The following is an 18,373-nucleotide window of genomic DNA, read 5'->3' on the forward strand; positions in this document are numbered from 1 at the left end:
GTCTCTATATCATGGATTATTAGAAAACAAGCAAATCCTTTGTAAAATCAGATGTTCACAAGCCTATGTCGTCAGAATTATGTGATTTAATGTGATTGTTTGGGCACCCACAGGCAAAAATAAAAATCAGCGCCTCTAACCCCAGATGGAAAACAAGCTCAGGGCTCCACTGAGTCTGTGTGACGCTGAGCTTTTTTTGCTTGTTTTAAATATGAAGTACCTGGTCTGGTCATGTCATAGTCTTGAGGCAATCCATTTTCAATAAAAACTGCAAGGGTTCAATTGGATAGTAATTCCCAAATGTATGCATCATTAACTTCAGAAAAAAATACCATGATTTTTGTCTGTGTTCACTATTAATCTTAATTTTAGTAAACTAATCTGTAAAATGTTATATTTATCTAAAGTTACTCTAGGATATGCAAGAAGCTCAGTCTGAGTGCATAAACAGCATTTTAAAACATGTCGGTCACCAAACTGGAGCTCATTGCAGACTTTGGGTTTGCTGTGAGCAGAGATGATTTCTCCTGTCAAGGGGGCAATGAATGAACTATGTGGAACACGTTCTATCCTCCAACTTTTCCTGTGCCTACTGGACCTTTCATCCTCATTCAGTCTGTCCACAGTCAGAAAGAAGGACTTGGAGAGGGGAGAAACATGGGGGGGGGGGGACTCTGAAAATATTGGAGCAGCTGATCCCACATGCAACCAGGGACACTTGGCAAGAGTCAGGGATTATTATTATCTCTTTCATGTTACAGGAAAATGCTGAAAGCTTCAGGCAAAGTGTAGGAAAAACACTTCATGTAATCCATGTAAATCATTTTGTCCCCTCATCTTCTACAGTTGTATCACATTTGTGTGAAAGTCTTCTTGTCAATTGACACGAGAACTGCCACTAATTCCAAAGCGACCTTTTGACTTGTCACTGAATCTTTTGACAAAGTGATACCTTGAAAATCAGTCAGTGATTATCCTCCAAAAAGGAACAGTTCTGCCACCCGGTGGACATATGATACCATTACAGGCAGTCTTTATGAATTGATTTCTTTCCGCAGTGGTGGGTGATACCTGGTGTAGCAGCGTGTTAGAGTTCTGTTAGCAAAACTAAGACATTTTAGTTTCTGGAACTTCACACACTCGTCCTAACACACACACACACACGTGCGTTTGTGTCTCTGCCCATGCAGGAATGAACTGAGTACGTCTTCGCTTGACCCTGCTGCTCCTCCCATCAACACCCTCAGTTCAGTTATCCATTCACTCTTTACCTGCATGGCTTCAACCATTTGCAGTTGGGGATTATTGATTTACTTTTGAAATCTTTGTAACACATCGAGGTTTAAACGTTTTTTTGAGGACTATCAAAATAAAGACCCACCACACATAAAAAAAAGCAACTGAATGCCTTCATGCTATTTTTTTTGAAGAAGCGGAGGCAAATTGTGACAGCGGACATTAAAATAAAAGAGACAAAAAGTCTTAATGAACCATCACTAACTTTCTGTATCACATGACAAATGTCATCAGTCAGGATTACCAAAAGCTCCTGAAAACATCTCAAACACTGTTCATATACATAACTCACAATAAGGACAAAAGTCTTAATATCATTTAAGTTTTGCTCAATGCAGAACGAAGACTATGCAGCATCGATTGCACACATCATACTCCTTTTGCATGCTGGAACCATTCAGGTCACTTATAATCTCAAACAACTTCTGCACAATGAGCAAAAGAGTCCATAATATCCTTCTGACCGCAGGTTAACTCCGTTTCCATTTATTATTCCATTTGTTTCAGTTGGTCTATATTTTTCCTTTTTATCATTGGTGGTGCTATTAATTTCCTTTAACCTTCAAGTGCTAATAAAGTGTATATCTGAAAACAACCCCGCGTACAAAGCCACAAGTATTTATCAAGAGGACAAAAACAAAAACTATGGACTCTGAAATGTGCTGTCAATGGCTTTATGTTTAGTTAAAATTACAAAAACAATTACACAAACAATACAAACAATATGCATAAATATATCTAGGATCATTATATTATTTAAATTGGGAAATAATATCTATAAATACATGTTGTAATTTCACACAACGCAGGTAGCAGCTTTGCTACGACATACACCAAAGCAAACAGAGGGTGACTTGTGCAGTAATACATTTCAGTGGTCGGGTAAGCATGTAAGTCAGTTAATCAGCAGAAGGCAAAACTTTAGAACCCAGAATGACCTGAGCTTCCTGGCCTCATGAGGGAAATCATCTCAGTGTGTTCTCCTTAGAAAATAGCCAATCGCGTAAAAAGGTGAGGAATAAAAGCTCGGAGACCCGGTCGTCTTGGGCGTGCACACTGAAGAGCGGCACCCCGAGTGCCAGCTGGTGGTGACTGCTGTGAGCGTGAAGTGCTTGCAGGGCTTTATTATTGCAGGATGAAAGCTGGTTGAATTAGATGCCTTGATTGTGCGTGCTTCTTTCATCCTTTCACTCGGTTTAAGCGTGAGTTGGGGGGGGGGGGGGGGGGGGGGGGGGGGGGCTTGTGAGGTTCAGCTTGGTTAGTGTCTCATTGTCAGATGCACCCTCACTCATGTGATCGACTCCATATAATTCACTGCAAATAGGCAGAGAAGGGTTTCTTGCACACTGTGTATGGACTGTGGGAATTTAAAGCACATTTTGCACCAATAAATGTTTAATGCTCCGAACATCATTAAACCACTTTCGCCAACTTTTATACGATTTCACGTTTGGGTATAAAGCTATCCTGGCCATACATACGCGGTCTTCTGGGGAAGGTATTACTTGGGCAGCTCAAAAACATGCGGACTCCCAAAAAGCGTGACGGTAAGAAAGCAGAAGGAAATGAAGGCACAGAGGTGCATTTGCATTTCAAACGCACTCTGGTGGCTGTTCAAGGACTCGAGCAGGTCGTTGGTTAGTTTAAAGGACAAAACACGGCACCGCATGTAGTCACTTTTACCTTAAAATGAATGAGTAAATGTGGCATTGTTTAGATTTACCTTCATGGCATCTCAAAAACATATAGTTCCAAACAAAATACACCTATGTAAGGAAAGTACTGATGGTCGGCTTTTGCAGCTGGTAAAACCTTCGACAGCAGGACAGTGACACAGTTCACCTTTGATTAGCACTAAAGGGGCTGGAAAAATAAACAGCTTGATCAGAAACTACCACAAATGCTGGTTTTGGTTTGTTTTTGTTTTGTTTTTTTCAGAATGCAGACCAAGCCTGTTGAGGCTGCACAAAGTATTACAATGTTCTCATCATTTGCAACACGACTGAATTGCAAAGTATATTTCCATGCACGGTGCATTAATGCCGACAGATTTGGCCAATTAGATGGCCAACAAACTCGACTTCCCTCAATTGAGGCGACAACAAACCGTATTTCACATGTCAATGACTGCCCTGCTTCTGAAGTGCTGCTGGTTGGCACTGCAGATGGGCATCTGAAAAATATATAAATACAATTTTCAAAAGAGGGTCCAAGACTGGAAAAGAGCATATTAACATCACATAATCAAATGTTTGTTTATATATTATCACAGATCATATATTTAACTGGTATCGTGCAGCCCTATCTGTCGTCAGCCAATTCAAATCTGTGGATTGCCGTGAACTGATGTCAGTCCTGCTATAGAGGAACATCCACAACAAGAAGCTAAACTTCTCATCCGGTCCTACAAGCTGCTGTGCAGCGAAATCACGCCAACTCTGACGAAAAGAAGTACTTTCTGAGGAGGCGACACGACGGAGTCGAGGTTGACACAACAGATGAAGACAAAAGGTCACAGGTACAAAAGTACTGTCGACACAGGCATATCTGACTAGAAACTACTAAATAACCCAAAATAAAACATAAAAAGTGCAATATGAAAAAATTATCGATGTTAAAAATGTGTATCCTTCCACCTGCTTCAGATGAAAACCAGTGGTCTCAAACATGTCTCAAAGTGTCCACTCAGCTTAGATCCACTGTAGTCAGCAGCAGCGAGTTCTCAGAAACAAAGACAGCCAGATGAGACGACCTCGGGAAAATATCAGCTATTGTCAAAAAACCTGACTCATTCAATCAGAAAGAACCCCCCCCCCCCCCCCCAAAAAAAAAAAAAACAACTTTAAGATAAAGGAGCATATTATCCTCAGTACAAAAGTTAAAGAACTCAGTTGGACTTATGCATTGATGTGCTCGAGGTATTTTCATGTTGTATGTGGCTTAATCGCTTAGCACTGCAGGACTTTATATTTCAGACTACCTAGTATTTACGTCTTCAAAATGTAAAATAACGCGTCAGAGCTTCAAATGTACTCTACACAATACTTCACCGAATGAGCTTATGTGTTGCAATTATCAACAGACTTAACAAACCTCACGAGACATGAACCTCGCCGACAGTGATTTCCTCCCTAAGAATAGTCAGTTAATAATTTGAAATAGGAAAGAAAAGTAAAGACGTCGGTGCGAGACCTCTCACTGACTGACTACAGTGGAAGTGACCTCAGAAACACTCTGCTGCTCTTTCAGTTTAGACGTTCCTCCCCCCATTGATGACGTTCCCTCCTGGAGGGGCGATGTGAATGGAGTCCAGAATGGGCCGCAGGATTTGGCCGAACGGCCTGCAGAGGGAGAGGAAACATTCCGTTTATTGGTTGATGTTAAAACACATTTTTGTCAGATCACTTTTAATTTAGAACTGGAGAATTTCAAGGCTTCAGTGCGACACTGAACACAGCCATGTGCTCAACTTGGGGGAAAACACAAGAGCTGCAGGTTTTCTGCCGCCTCAACTTTTGGACTTGGTTGTGATATTGTACTCGTTCTTTCAGGGAAGCTTACTTGACTTTTTGTTGGTGATTGTAAACACAAAGCTCTTCCAAACTGGGAACATGCCGACCTCTGACCTATATGCATGTCATGTGATCTCGGTTGCCTGGCTACAGGTATCCTTTTAGCATGAATCAGAACAAGAATTACCCTTTAAAGTCTAAAAATATCATTAAACCTCATACATTTGTCGGTGCATAATAGTGGGAATTATAGCTGCCTGAATATATTTTTGTAAAGGTTTACTTGTATATTATAAATATCTCTTTGTAGGCTTCGAGGTAAGAACAGCGACTTTTAATATTTTAGCAGCTGGTTATGCATATTTATTCAGCACTTTTGATAACTGGTAGAAACATACTGCACGAATCTGCTTTGACTGGCCTTGTGATGTCTAAAAAGATAATGAAGTAAACAAAAAGCAGCTCAGTGCTTTGTCAGACACAGACATAGATTAATTTTGTCTGTGTCTGAGTTTTACGTAACTTAACAGTAGAGAACACTTTAATCTTTTGCTTTGAAAGACTTCTGAGACCGCGTGTTGCTCATTTAGAGAAGAACCGGGTGTGCAGGCAGGGTGTTTCTCACTCACGTGGAGAGGACTTCAGAAGGAAGGTCCGTGATGTAGGAGGGGATGGAGTTGCCCGTCAGGAACTGAGCCACCTCATTGGTGAAAGTGTTGCAGTTGTGCTCAAATAGACGATACCGGTCGCCCCTGGACCAAGAGAACCACAGAAGACAGTCACCGTCTGGATACTCACTCGTATGAGGCGAAAAAGAAAATGTGTGTGCTTTGGAACTAAAAAAAAAACATTCCCAATATAAATTTAGACATCGGTTGCTTTGTGAGAAGGAGGAGGTAAGGAGCCGTTACTCAACCTGTATGTGCTTTCTCCGAGAGAGGAGAGGTAATCCATGAAGATCTCCTCGGATACTTCGGTTTCTCCCAGCTCCACCACCGTGTCTGGAGGACCCAGCATGGTACCACCCTGAAAAAACACACACCAGAGCAACTCAAGTTTCCCAGGGGAGCATACAGAAACTAGTATGAAGAGGCCAGAGCAACAATTGAACTCTATCAAGCGCAATGACAATAAAAATCTGTCACACAGTTCCATTCAGCCACTGTTTCAATTTTGCTTCAGTCAAGTTGCATTATTTGTCTGATAGTAATGATCCTTCAACAACGTGATGTGTTCTCCATGCAGGCCTGTTCAATGAAACCAGAGGACCTTGTGTGGTCTGCAGGCCACACAATCCCTCGGTCTGATGCAGAGAAACACTGAAGCGGCTCACAAGAATAGATAATCTCCCATAAATTGGAAATTACCCTCTAATAAAAGCACAGCGTTATCTGGTCTGAGCACTAGAAACTGAAGCGAAAAATGCATCCTTGTTGACTTCTTACCGGTGAACAGCTGGAGATCCCCTCCCCTCCGAAGAAGAACTCATCACCATATGCCACTATAGCCGTGTGCCTGGAAGAAAGCAACTCTATTAACCCTTCAATGAGCCAGTGAGTACTTTGGGGAACTTTCACATTTCTTGCAATTTCTTCTGAACTGCTACATTGACTGCAATCGGATAATTGATGGTTGAATAGATGTGGTAAACCGTTTTTAAAAAGCACTTATACTCTCAAGGTTCCAAACAACACTGACTTCCATTGTGTTCCTTTGGGAGTCCATATTTTAAAGTCAGCAGATCCCCAAATAACACATGTCACTGGGAAATTCATCTTATTTGGATATAAGCTTAATCTATACATTTCATTTATTCGAGTTTGAGACCTTCCAAGAAATTTAAATTGAAAGAAGTCACATAAAAAGATTTTCATTTCGACTTAAACAGCTGTATTTCCACACTGTGTTTCAATGATTGTTGTCTAAACAGTCAACGACAATATTAAATTACATCCCATTGCCTTTTTAATCAAATAAATCCCGGCAAATTACTCGACTCAAACAAGTTGCAGTCAATAAATACTACATATAAAAACAAAGACAAAAGGACCAGGAGATGCCCACACACAACGTGAGGAGCAATGCTGACACAAACCAGGAGCTCAGACTTACCAAATACCGTCCAGCTGTTTTCCTGTAAACATGAAGAGAAAACATGATAAGAAAACGGTGGAGGAGGAGGAGGAGGAGGAAGAGATAGCAGCTGATCATATAACCCCCACAGTAAACTGACAGGTTGATAACGACGATTTTTGAATGATTTAATCTTTTTTTCTTTTTTTTTGACACAAACGCAAAAGGCTTGCCCATTTACTGCCAAAACCAATGAAACTAAAAGCACCGAAATCAGGAAAAGCCAAAGTCATTGCCCTGCAGGCTAAGCGCTGCTTCAACCGGCGGAATGTGTTTATGTCACTATGTTGCCGAGGCCAGCCTACATCCCTCTACTTACCTAACATGATGGGACTGAGGCTCCGGGCCATCCCTCTGGAGAGATCATAAATATACAGCTGTATGCCGTATCGTGGAACATTCTTATCCATAATTCAAAGCGTATTGCTTAAAATGTTTCTGTTAGCAAGCGACGCTACGGACGTCCAGCCGTAAGTAAGGTGGGGGCTCAGTGTCAGAGCGAGTGACGTCACCACGTATAAATACATGTGCAGGACCGTTTCCGGTGCTTTCAAAATAACACAAACACGACATGAAGCCCCGATAAAACCATCAACGATATTGACCTTATTCTGGAAGTTTGCGTGAGGTAAATCTTATTTTGAAGATCATCCTTTAGTTTCGTTTCCCTCCCCTAACTCTACATGACTTGACAGTATTTCAATAAAACTCGTTGATTTAGAATATTCCAGAGGATATTTTGTGCATTCCTCTTTTTTGATCTCATTTTAACTGCTTTTATGTCTTCCATGAAGTGCCTCTCCCGTCCAATATGACTGGGACGTTTTTCGCAGTTTTTTTGTGATTTATTTGGAAACGACAAGGCGAATCGTTGACAAAAATCTTAAATATCATAGCAACATATTCACGAACATTCCGTAATTTTTAATAGGATTTTTGTGCCTGTGGCTCCAGTTGTGCCGGACTACTTACTCACAGAGAGAAATGGCAGAAAAACAGTAATAATTATAACAATAATAATAATAATAATAATATTAATAATATTATTAATAATAATAATAATAATAGGTGTACATCTCTTATACACCACAGGTGGCGATAGTGATCTTCCAACAGTGGCGGGCCTCCGTCTTTTCCGCAGGCAGAAGAAGCTAGAGCTCCGTGTGTGGACATAAATAGTTTGTGGTGAGCAGCAGCAGCTGACATCAGACAGTGAGAAATGGCTGCCACCGGAGTTCTTCCCTTCATACGGGGAGTGGACCTCAGTGGGAATGATTTCAAAGTAAGCATTTTAAGCACTTTTTTGTCGTTTCTACTCAAGCGGCTGTTTAATAACTTATACGTCTGTCACCGCATGAAGCGTAAGACCGAGCGGATGAAGCCTGAGCTAATATAAAAGACTCGCGTAGCTTTTTACGCCACTAGCATTGGGCGTTAGCCAGTTGTTAGAGTGACAAATTATCAGTCTATTATCAATCTTGGCTATCAACGTAATATCTGATGTTTTTCTTCGTTAAAACAGTTTAGTATTTCTCTTAGTTTGATTTCACGTTGTACAGTTGGTAACGTAGCGTCTATTCTCATCGTCACGAATGCTAGTTCCTTCAGGTTCACTGTGGCTAGCTGTAGCTGTCCTGGTCAAAAAACACAAGTTTCGTTCCCGATCGTCATCATCATTGTTTGGTGTGTTTGAGTTAAGATGATATTGTGGCCAAAACAGTGTGAAGCTGGTGTCACTAACTGAGTGCAGCCATCCTTGTAGAGGTCTCTTATTGTGGGTCACCTCCCGGACGGGCTCAGCAGCCCTGCTGGCAACACTGACAGCTGAACTCCTCTGGCATGACTCAAACAGACACGGCTATTCGTGTACTTAACCCAGGCCGCCAAGTGAATTTAAAAACGTTACAGTATGTATCTGCACCAGTTTATCTGTGATCGAGCGAATGGCTGCTGATTCATGTCTGTTCACAGCCAGTGTGGATGACTTCATTTCCTCTTATTGTTCCCACCGAGTCACTGTAAAGAAATGAATGATTTCTTATCTCCTCCTGTGCAAAAAAGTTTACACTGGGATAGACTCTTCGACTCTGAGTCACCATGTTTCTGCTTAGTTGTGTAGCTGGTTTGTATATCTGTGAAGTCATCTCCACCAGGTTTTATTAAGTGTTTAAATTAATGCACTGATCTAACATTTGTATAAAATGTTTTCCTGCTTATGTAATCAAATTTTCAGATGACTCAGAATTCAGACTTTACAGTTTCACATATACAAATGTCATGTACTATCCAAATATTTGACTACTGCTTTGGGTGATCATGTATTTCTTTACCCCCTCAAACTGCCCATCTGTACTTTCAGGGTGGATATTTCCCCCAGCATGTCAAGTGCATGAGCAGTCTGCGATGGCTGAAACTGAACAGGACAGGGCTGTGTTACCTCCCAGAGGAGCTGGCCTCTCTGCAAAAACTGGTGAGATATTCAAGCCCATTTGTTAGTTTTTAGCGCTGCTATACGTTAGGGTATGACTCGTTCAAGTGGGTGTCACTCGCTGGATTTTATCAAGTTTTCAAAACAAGTTCACTGTGGAGCATTTGTTGGAGTTGCAGGGACTAGAATATGTTTTCTTTGCCTAATCGAGTGTGCGTTCATGAATATAACCTTTGCGTTTCTTTCTCCAGGAGCATCTTTCAGTTAGTCACAACAGTCTCACTACCTTACATGGAGAGCTGTCCAGTTTACCAAACTTGAGGGTAACACACACACACACACACACACACACACACACACACACACACACACACACACACACACACACACACACACACAATGTGTGAGCTTGTCCTAACGGTTTCCTAACATGGATTCATTCTATGTGCAGGCTGTGGTGGCCAGAGCAAACAACTTGAAAAACTCTGGAGTTCCTGATGACATCTTTCAGCTTGATGACCTCTCTGTGCTGGTACACACTCATTTAGTCATGTCTTATCTGTTTACCATCCTTAAAAAAAACAACTCTTTTTACATTTTTGTTATTCAAATTATTACACAACCTTTCTTGTTGTCCACTGTTTTTAGGTTATGCTGTATGTCAGATGTTCTAGTCTTTAATGAGCCTCTGTCTTACCTCCCTCTCGTAGGACTTGAGCTACAACCAGTTGTCGGAGATCCCCCGGGACTTGGAGAACAGCAGGAACATGCTGGTGCTAAATCTGAGCCACAACAGTATTGACGCTATACCCAACCAGCTGTTCATCAACCTGACCGACTTATTGTATTTGGACCTGAGTGACAACAAGCTGGATAGTCTGCCGCCACAGATGAGGCGCCTGGTGCATCTACAGACTCTCATTCTGAACAACAATCCACTGATGCATGCTCAGCTGCGGTAAAATGACTATCTTTCATTTTTAGGCACCTTTTACCAAGATAGTCAGAAATTGTTTGCTTGCAAGTTAGGTCTTAAATGAAGGGCTACAGTCACTGTGTCTGTGTGCATGTGTGTCTGAACAGTCAGCTCCCAGCAATGGTGGCCCTGCAGACTCTGCACCTGAGGAACACCCAGAGGACCCAGAGTAACATGCCCACCAGCCTGGAGGGACTGACTCACTTAGCAGGTAACGCCGCAGAAACTCTCCACCGTCAACTTTGTACACACACCTGTTGTCGAGTTTCTGATCGTCATCTGTCTCTCTTCCAGATGTGGACCTGTCGTGCAACGACCTGACTCGGGTACCGGAGTGCCTCTATTCACTGAGCAGTCTAAAGAGACTCAACCTGAGCACCAATCAGATTTCTGAACTCTCCCTGTGCATCGACCAGTGGACCCAGCTGGAGACGCTCAACCTGAGCCGCAACCAGCTCACCTCACTGCCTGTAGGAGCACCGACCACACAGCTGTTTCTCTCCGTTAGCCTTTATCAGATATTTAGTTTACCTAACTGAAGTTGGAGTGGTGGAAACAATAATCATTCAATACTTTGTTCACTGAAGTGATCTTACAAATCTGATTGATTTTGAAAATCCCAAACCTGGGGAAAACAGTCAACAATGTGTTTCTTTGAGTGCCGAGAATCCCTGTCCAATTTTTCTTTGTGTATATTTGACCAGTCTGCCATCTGTAAGCTGTCCAAACTGAAGAAGCTGTATGTAAACTCCAATAAACTGGACTTCGACGGGGTTCCACCCGGCGTGGGCAAACTGTCCAGCCTCACGGAGTTCATGGCCGCTAACAACAACCTGGAACTCATTCCTGAAGGGCTCTGCCGGTGAGCGCCGTGTTCACGAGGCTTGCACATTGTACTAATTCAATGATCATGTCATCAGATTAACTTATGTGTTTGTTGTCCAGGTGTGGCAAGCTGAAGAAGCTGGTGCTTAATAAAAACCGGCTGGTAACGCTACCGGAGGCCATCCACTACCTAACCGATCTGGAGGTAAAACACTTGAGACGTACTGACATAATATTGAAACTTTTACTTGCACGTCCACTGCGATTAAAAAGAGAGAATTGATGCCAGTTTGGAAAGATTTCACATCGCAATACTCGTCTTCACGACTCTGTCTGTAGATGCTCGATGTTCGTGAGAACCCAAACCTGGTGATGCCTCCCAAACCAGTTGACCGAGGAGCCGAGTGGTACAACATCGACTTCTCCCTCCAGAACCAGCTGCGTCTGGCCGGAGCCTCACCCGCCACCGTAGCAGCCGCAGGCGGAGGTACGCCAGTTTGTGTCCATTTGTGTAAAGGTTTCTCTCTGAGCATAGTGGTAAGCAACCTGCAGCCTCCATTCACGTAGTGGTACGATTCCAGTCTGTACCTTTTGTGCACCGACGTGTAGGAGCCAGCCCCCGGGATCACCTCGCGAGAAAGATGCGGTTAAGGAGACGGAAGGACTGCTCTCAGGATGACCAGGCCAAGCAGGTGCTGAAGGGCATGAGCGACGTCGCTCAGGAGAAGAAAAACTTGGAGGTAAGACATTATTTTCCAGAGCGGCGCTCAAGAAGGTTGGATATTTGGATATACGTGTTGATTTTTGCAGGAGAATGGAGACTTGAAATACGGTGATCTGAAAACTCGGCGCTGGGACAAGAGTCTGGAAAAATCTCATCTGGATTACTCCGAGTTCTTCTTGGAAGACATTGGGCAGGTAAACTCTCTGCGTGTGAACAAGTTTCTCCAACATTGGCTGTAGAAAACACAAGCATGTATTGATAGTCAATTTCTATCATTCTGTTTTATTGCGTTATTCAAGGTTCCGGGCCTAGCAGTGTGGCAGATAGAAAACTTCATTCCTACGCAAGTGGATGAAACTTTCCACGGCAAGTTCTATGAGGCTGATTGCTACATCATCCTCAAGGTAACACATCGTACCTGCGATGAATTACTACACACATTTTCTGAACTCTATTCTGACTAAATGAAAGTGATTTAAATGCAACAGCTTCGGGAACATGTTTTTATAGTTGTGCTTGAGCAGCATCCCTCTGGTTTCAATTACAGACCTTTTTGGACGACAACGGGGCGTTGAACTGGCACATCTACTACTGGATCGGTCAGGACGCCACACTAGACAAGAAGGCCGGCTCTGCCATTCACGCCGTCAACCTGAGGAACTTCCTCGGAGCGGAGTGCAGAACGATCCGCGAGGAGATGGGAGACGAGAGCGAGGAGTTCAGCGCTGTATGTTGAAATATTTAAGGTCCATTCAAACTCATGAGCCAGAGGACAAGTAGATATACACTACATTTTCTTGATAAATAATTGAAATATTCCTGGTGTTTACGGTAAAATAGCTGTCTTCTGTGCTTTACAGTTTAAAAAAAACAAAAAAAACAAGTGTTATTGTATTGATTGAATGTGGTATGGAAACAAGTGTCTATGTGCATCACAGCCAGTCAGCTGCTGCTGTTTCTTGTGTGCAGGTGTTCAACAATGACATCTCCTACATTGAGGGAGGAACAGCCAGCGGATTCTACACTGTGGAGGATTCGCAATATTCCGTCAGGTAGACAAAAGCTCTCCTGTTGAATGTCTCACTTAATCTTCTCCATTTGCTTATTTTATTACACAGAAATATCTTTTGGGTTTTTTTTTTTTCCTCTGTTCATTAGGTTGTACAGAGTCTACGGGAAGAAAAACATTAAACTGGAATCTGTACCTCTGAAGGCCTCCTCCCTCGACCCACGGTGATTCCGACTCGGCAAAACCCTCCAACATGAACGCTCTGCCATCGAAAGTCACTTTCATGCCTAACGCCCTGCTTTCTCGTTCTCCGTAGTTTCATTTTCCTGTTGGACACGGGGCTGGAAATCTTCATCTGGCGAGGGGGAAATGCGACTCTCAGCGGCACCACGAAAGCCAGGTGAGACGCTCCACGGTGGTGCCGCTCGTTTTTGGAAGTCGGTAACTCGTTTTCCACGTTTGTAACAAAATTGAAACGAGCTCATGATTGTCACCCCGCAGGTTGTTTGCCGAGAAGATCAACAAGAACGAACGTAAAGGGAAGGCTGAGATCACGACCCTCATGCAGAACCAGGAGCCTCCAGGGTTCTGGGAGGTTCTGGGAGGACAACCAGAGGAGATCAAGAAACACGTACCGGATGACTTCTCTCCGATAAGACCTAAACTCTACAAGGTAAATGATTTGTCATGAGTCATAAATGAGCATTGCCCAAAACCGTTTATAAAACGTGGTTGTAAATTCGGCAAAAGGAATGTTAACGCATCAGATTTCAATTCATAGTAATGCGTTTAATTTCCAGTTCCAGGCGAGAAGCCATGATTCATGAGTGTTTTCATTGTCCTGCAGGTGGGCCTGGGCCTGGGCTACCTGGAGCTGCCTCAGATCAACTACAAGCTGTCAGTGGAGCACAAAGATCAAAAGGTCAAACTGGACACTCTCCCAGAGCTCAGGCTGGTACGTTTCCTACACGAAGGAAAGGGTTCATGACGTCTTTGTGTTTTGTTTTGTTTTTTTAACCGCCCTCCTCCCATCTCTCCGCAGGTGCAGTCTCTGCTGGACACAAAGTGTGTGTACATCCTGGACTGCTGGTCGGACGTCTTCATCTGGATCGGGCGGAAGTCTCCCCGCCTGGTCCGAGCCGCCGCCTTAAAGCTGGGACAGGAGATCTGCTCCATGCTGCACCGGCCCAAACACGTGTGCGTCACCCGCAACCTCGAGGGCACCGAGGGCCAGGTAGTGATTCCCGCCGCACCCGAGAGATTCACACTTGGCGTGTCTCTCCCCCATCTTGAATTGTGTTCCTTTTCATTCTCAGGTCTTCAAGTCAAAGTTCAAAAACTGGGACGATGTGTTGAAAGTGGATTACACCAGAGCAGCCGAGACCGTCCAGCAAAAGGACAACCTGCAGGGCAAGGTTAACGAATTGGCTCAATCTGAACACACTGTTTTTAAAGTTAATAGTCTTGATTTCTGTGCGCAGCCTGGAGACGTTCAATCTGTTCTCTGTCCTCTCAGGTGAAGAAGGACTCTGAGCAGAAAGACCAGATGAAAGCCGACCTCACGGCTCTGTTTCTTCCCAGACAGCCCGCCATGCCGCTCACCGAGGTCACAACACACACACACACACACACACACACACACACACACACACACACACACACACACACACACACTGTGCTACCATAGACTTGAATATGAAGCACAATGAAAACATTTTATCTTCTCTGTGCAGGCAGAGCAGCTGATGGAGGAATGGAACGAGGATCTGGACGGCATGGAGGGATTCGTGCTGGAGGGGAAGAAGTTTGCTCGCCTGCCGGAGGAGGAGTTTGGTCACTTCTTCACACAGGATTGTTACGTCTTCCTCTGCAGGTACTGCACTGTGTGGCTTTAAGAACAAAAAGTAAAATGGAATAAAGCGCTCCATCTTATATTAATCTGTGTGCTTTTATAGATACTGGGTGCCTGTGGAGTATGAGGAGGATGAGAAGGAGAAGGAGAAGAAGGAGGGAGAAGGCGGTGGAGGAGGTGGAAAAGATGAGGGGGAGGAAGACAAACAGGCCGAGGAGGACTTCCAGTGTGTGGTCTACTTCTGGCAGGGCCGGCAGGCCTCCAACATGGGCTGGCTCACCTTCACCTTCTCCCTGCAGAAGAAGTTTGAGAGTCTTTTCCCCGGAAAACTGAAGGTATAAATAAACAAACATCCGCCGGTCGCTCCTGGTGAGTGTGTCGAACGTCCAATAACTCGACGCCGTTGTGGTGTTTTAGGTGGTGCGAATGACCCAGCAGCAGGAAAACCTCAAGTTCCTGTCGCACTTCAAGAGGAAGTTCATCATTCACAAAGGGAAGCGGAAACAAAAGACGGACTCCGCTCAGCCGTCGCTCTACCACATTCGCACCAATGGCAGCGCACTTTGTACCCGGTGCGCTCACACACAAGCACAACATTGTCCTCCAACGGTGTCTTTCCGGTCTCTTGAGTTAAATTGTACATTTTCTCCCCACAGAACCATTCAGATCGGTACAGATTCCAGCAATCTCAACTCCGAGTTCTGCTTCATCCTGAAGGTTTGTTTCTCACCATCGAGAGATTCTAAGACCAAGTCCGACTCCCGTGGAGTGACCGGTACTCGTCTGTTCCCCGCAGGTACCGTTTGAAAGCACAGACAATCAGGGCATCGTTTACACCTGGGTGGGCCGAGCCGCCGACCCCGACGAGGCCAAACTGGCCGAGGACGTCATGAACAGCATGTTTGACGACACGTACAGCAAGCAGGTGAGGGAGTGTTCACGCGCACTGCATTCCAGCTCAGGAGCTGCGTTGCATGTCAATTTATTCAACGGTGGGAAAGAATCTGAAAAATCCAGACTTATTGAATTGGAAGTGTTCACGTGGCACCAATTCAAGTCGGGATTGCTTGTGTAGCAGCAGGGAACTCGCATGATTTATTCACGCCACTTCACGTCTCGCTATTCGGCTGCTCTCAGCTCTCGCCCGTCAGCACGAACACTGAAAGAAAAGTGGCGAGAAAAAAAAACCTCTTTGAGTTAATTTGAAAAAGTTGCCCTGATGGAAGAGACAGAAATGACTTCCAAGATGTCGCCTCACCGTCGGCACTCTGTAGATGGTGCCGACATCCCCGCTTTTTTTTATACATGAATAAATAATCAGGATCCAGACAACTGATCTTAAAGTGGGGAATGTCCCTTGTTTTCTTTGCTTATGGGAGCCGAACCTATCTGCGTTTCTCAGGTGATAAACGAGGGGGAGGAGCCAGAGAACTTCTTCTGGGTTGGGATTGGTTCCCAGAAGCAGTACGACGAAGACGCCGAGTACATGAAACACGCTCGCCTCTTCAGGTGAGGACACTTAAGTCGTCACGTCACCGCGGTTTAAAAGTAGTGCAGCGTCTCATCGAGCGCCCCGGCTTTTCTTCTCCTCAGGTGTTCTAATGAGAAAGGTTATTTCTCCGTGTCGGAGAAATGCTCCGACTTCTGCCAGGACGACCTGGCTGACGACGACATCATGTTGCTGGACAACGGCAACGAGGTAACGGCGCTTCGCGGCAGCGCTTTCAGAGTTCAGGATCTGGTATTTGTGCGTGACCGACGTGAGTGTTTGTGTTCCAGGTGTACATGTGGGTGGGCACTCAGACCAGCCAGGTGGAGATCAAACTCAGCCTGAAAGCCTGTCAGGTGGGTGAGAAGCCGAGCTTTTAGTCGTACTTGCGTCTCTGTGCCGGGTTGACGTGGACCTGACGCGTCTCTCCCGCTCCTCCAGGTTTACATCCAGCACATGCGCTCCAAGGAGGCGGAGCAGCAGAGGAAGCTGCGGCTGGTGAGGAAAGGGAACGAGCCTCACTGCTTCACGCGCTGCTTCCACGCCTGGGGGGCGTTCAAAACCCCGCCCTCTTAGGACGGGACGCACGTCCGATTGGATTTCGCTGCCATGTAATTTGCCGTTAAAGTAGACGACGACGACGTCCTTTGCCTTCCCCAGCTTTATCTGAAACGCCATCGCAGTGAGCAGGTTATTTTGTATTTCCGCCGCCTAAACAGAGAAATGAGATTAGCACAACATCCTGAAGCGCTGCTACCTGTCCACCAGTACAATATCAACTTTTTCTACAGGCTGTTTGAGCCTCAATATTTCTGTCGAATGGCGAGTGTTCAGAGATAAATGAGATTGGAGCTGCTTCCCTCAACATATCGGTGTGTTTGGCTGCTTTCACGTGCTGCAGACTTGATGGCAGAATTGTTCTATCATGCTTTGTGTTTCGGTGGAGGCAGATGAATGCAGATACAAGATTTTTACAGTTTATTCTTCTTTGAGGGACTGAACAGAAAATCGCACTATAATTCTTTTTTTTTTTCCTGAGGAATGTTTGTTTATATATCTATTTTTGTCATAGTATGGATGGATGGAGTGGTTGTTGGTGTCCCCCTCCCTCGTGCGTCTTTACTTTCCCACAGTCACTTTCAGCTTCAGCTTCTGCACTGACTCAACAGAAAAATGACACTTGGTTTTGGGAGACTGCTTTCAATAGAAAATCTTACCGGACATGACTTATTTTTAGCCATAACATTTAGACAGTCGCATTTATTTGGCCAAAGAAGTGTTGTGGAAGTCGAGGTTGGAAATGTTGTCTGTTTAAATGTGCAATCAGTGGAGCTGAAACTCTAGAACTATACTGTATTCTTCTATATTACAGGCTGCTTTCAACTTGTCAAATCGTTTATTTTCTGGAGAGAACAGGAAAGCGCTTGTATCAAAAACAGCATATTTGCGAAGTAAATGCATGATATTTAAACTCCCATCAGGTTTGAAGATTCAGTTTTCTTTTAAGTGCGTTTCTCTTTTTTGAAAAAAAAAAAAAAAGCCTTTTAATGGGAGATAGTCTGCATCCTTTGGAGAAATATCCTGATAAGTGAAAAGGACTTCTAGTTCTGTTGTCATTAAACCACTTGGAGAACAGCAGCAATAGCCAGCCCTCTTCCGAGTAGATACCTGCTGCAGACCGCAGGCTCTGCATGTCGGTCCGAGCAAAATGTCCACGTACTCAACGGCTGCATCATTTTTGTTACTTCCATTATGTTTTGTTTTTTTGTGGGGTTAATCGTATGCCTGTCGGTGTGTTTGAGGCCTGCACACATATCGGTGTGTGTGTTTGAATATGTGCACGTGCTCCTGATGCCACATGCAGATGCTTTATTTATGTATTTTATATTAAAATAAAATTTCACGCCACATCTCGTCTTGAGCTTCTTAATCTCCATCTACACATTTGCAACGCTGGTTTGATCGAATGCCTCTTACATTATTACAGAACACCTAAACTGACTTGCTAGTCATTTTGTTTTAAATGAAATTAAACTTAAATGACTGTCTGGGTATACTAGATTGGTTTGGCCTTTTTCCTTCATCGGTCAACAGGAAGATAATTTTCTTTTCAGTCGCTGCAGACAACC

The 18,373-nt window shown here is 44.1% G+C and overlaps 2 protein-coding genes across 2 annotated transcripts; one reads left to right on the forward strand and one right to left on the reverse strand.

The window, feature by feature from the left end:
• Positions 1-4,192: 4,192 nt before the first annotated feature.
• Positions 4,193-7,391, reverse strand: desi1a (desumoylating isopeptidase 1a). Its single transcript, XM_080511669.1, has 6 exons — positions 7,261-7,391; positions 6,921-6,942; positions 6,254-6,323; positions 5,725-5,834; positions 5,438-5,560; positions 4,193-4,637 (listed from the first exon to the last, which is right to left on the reverse strand). Exons 1-6 carry the CDS (start codon positions 7,349-7,351, stop codon positions 4,547-4,549), a joined length of 507 nt encoding a protein of 168 aa, XP_080367795.1. The 5' UTR covers positions 7,352-7,391; the 3' UTR covers positions 4,193-4,546.
• A 721-nt stretch (positions 7,392-8,112) lies between these two features.
• On the forward strand, positions 8,113-18,152 carry flii (FLII actin remodeling protein). Its single transcript, XM_080511997.1, has 31 exons — positions 8,113-8,223; positions 9,301-9,411; positions 9,621-9,692; positions 9,821-9,901; positions 10,080-10,327; positions 10,453-10,556; positions 10,640-10,815; positions 11,050-11,207; positions 11,291-11,375; positions 11,510-11,657; positions 11,780-11,910; positions 11,981-12,088; positions 12,194-12,298; positions 12,442-12,621; positions 12,864-12,946; positions 13,053-13,127; positions 13,220-13,303; positions 13,405-13,576; positions 13,751-13,858; positions 13,946-14,137; positions 14,220-14,318; positions 14,420-14,509; positions 14,637-14,776; positions 14,859-15,090; positions 15,173-15,327; positions 15,412-15,472; positions 15,552-15,680; positions 16,158-16,264; positions 16,349-16,454; positions 16,535-16,600; positions 16,686-18,152. The coding sequence occupies exons 1-31, from the start codon at positions 8,161-8,163 to the stop codon at positions 16,818-16,820; spliced, it is 3,804 nt and encodes a 1,267-aa protein (XP_080368123.1). The 5' UTR covers positions 8,113-8,160; the 3' UTR covers positions 16,821-18,152.
• The last annotated feature ends 221 nt before the right edge of the window (positions 18,153-18,373 follow it).

This window comes from Blennius ocellaris (assembly GCF_963422515.1).
Source record: "Blennius ocellaris genome assembly, chromosome: 16".
NCBI classification, from domain to species: Eukaryota; Metazoa; Chordata; class Actinopteri; order Blenniiformes; family Blenniidae; genus Blennius; species Blennius ocellaris.

Excerpts from the sequence above, each read along its gene's own strand:
- desi1a (XM_080511669.1), bottom strand. The coding sequence starts at position 7,351 with ATGGATAAGAATGTTCCACGATACGGCATACAGCTGTATATTTATGAT. Across the intron at positions 6,324-6,920 it reads AAACAGCTGGACGGTATTTG|GCACACGGCTATAGTGGCAT; the intron begins GTAAGTCTGAGC and ends GCTTTCTTCCAG. Across the intron at positions 5,835-6,253 it reads GGATCTCCAGCTGTTCACCG|GGTGGTACCATGCTGGGTCC; the intron begins GTAAGAAGTCAA and ends GTGTTTTTTCAG.
- flii (XM_080511997.1), top strand. The coding sequence starts at position 8,161 with ATGGCTGCCACCGGAGTTCTTCCCTTCATACGGGGAGTGGACCTCAGT. Across the intron at positions 10,328-10,452 it reads CTGATGCATGCTCAGCTGCG|TCAGCTCCCAGCAATGGTGG; the intron begins GTAAAATGACTA and ends GTGTCTGAACAG. Across the intron at positions 16,265-16,348 it reads AAACACGCTCGCCTCTTCAG|GTGTTCTAATGAGAAAGGTT; the intron begins GTGAGGACACTT and ends TCTTCTCCTCAG.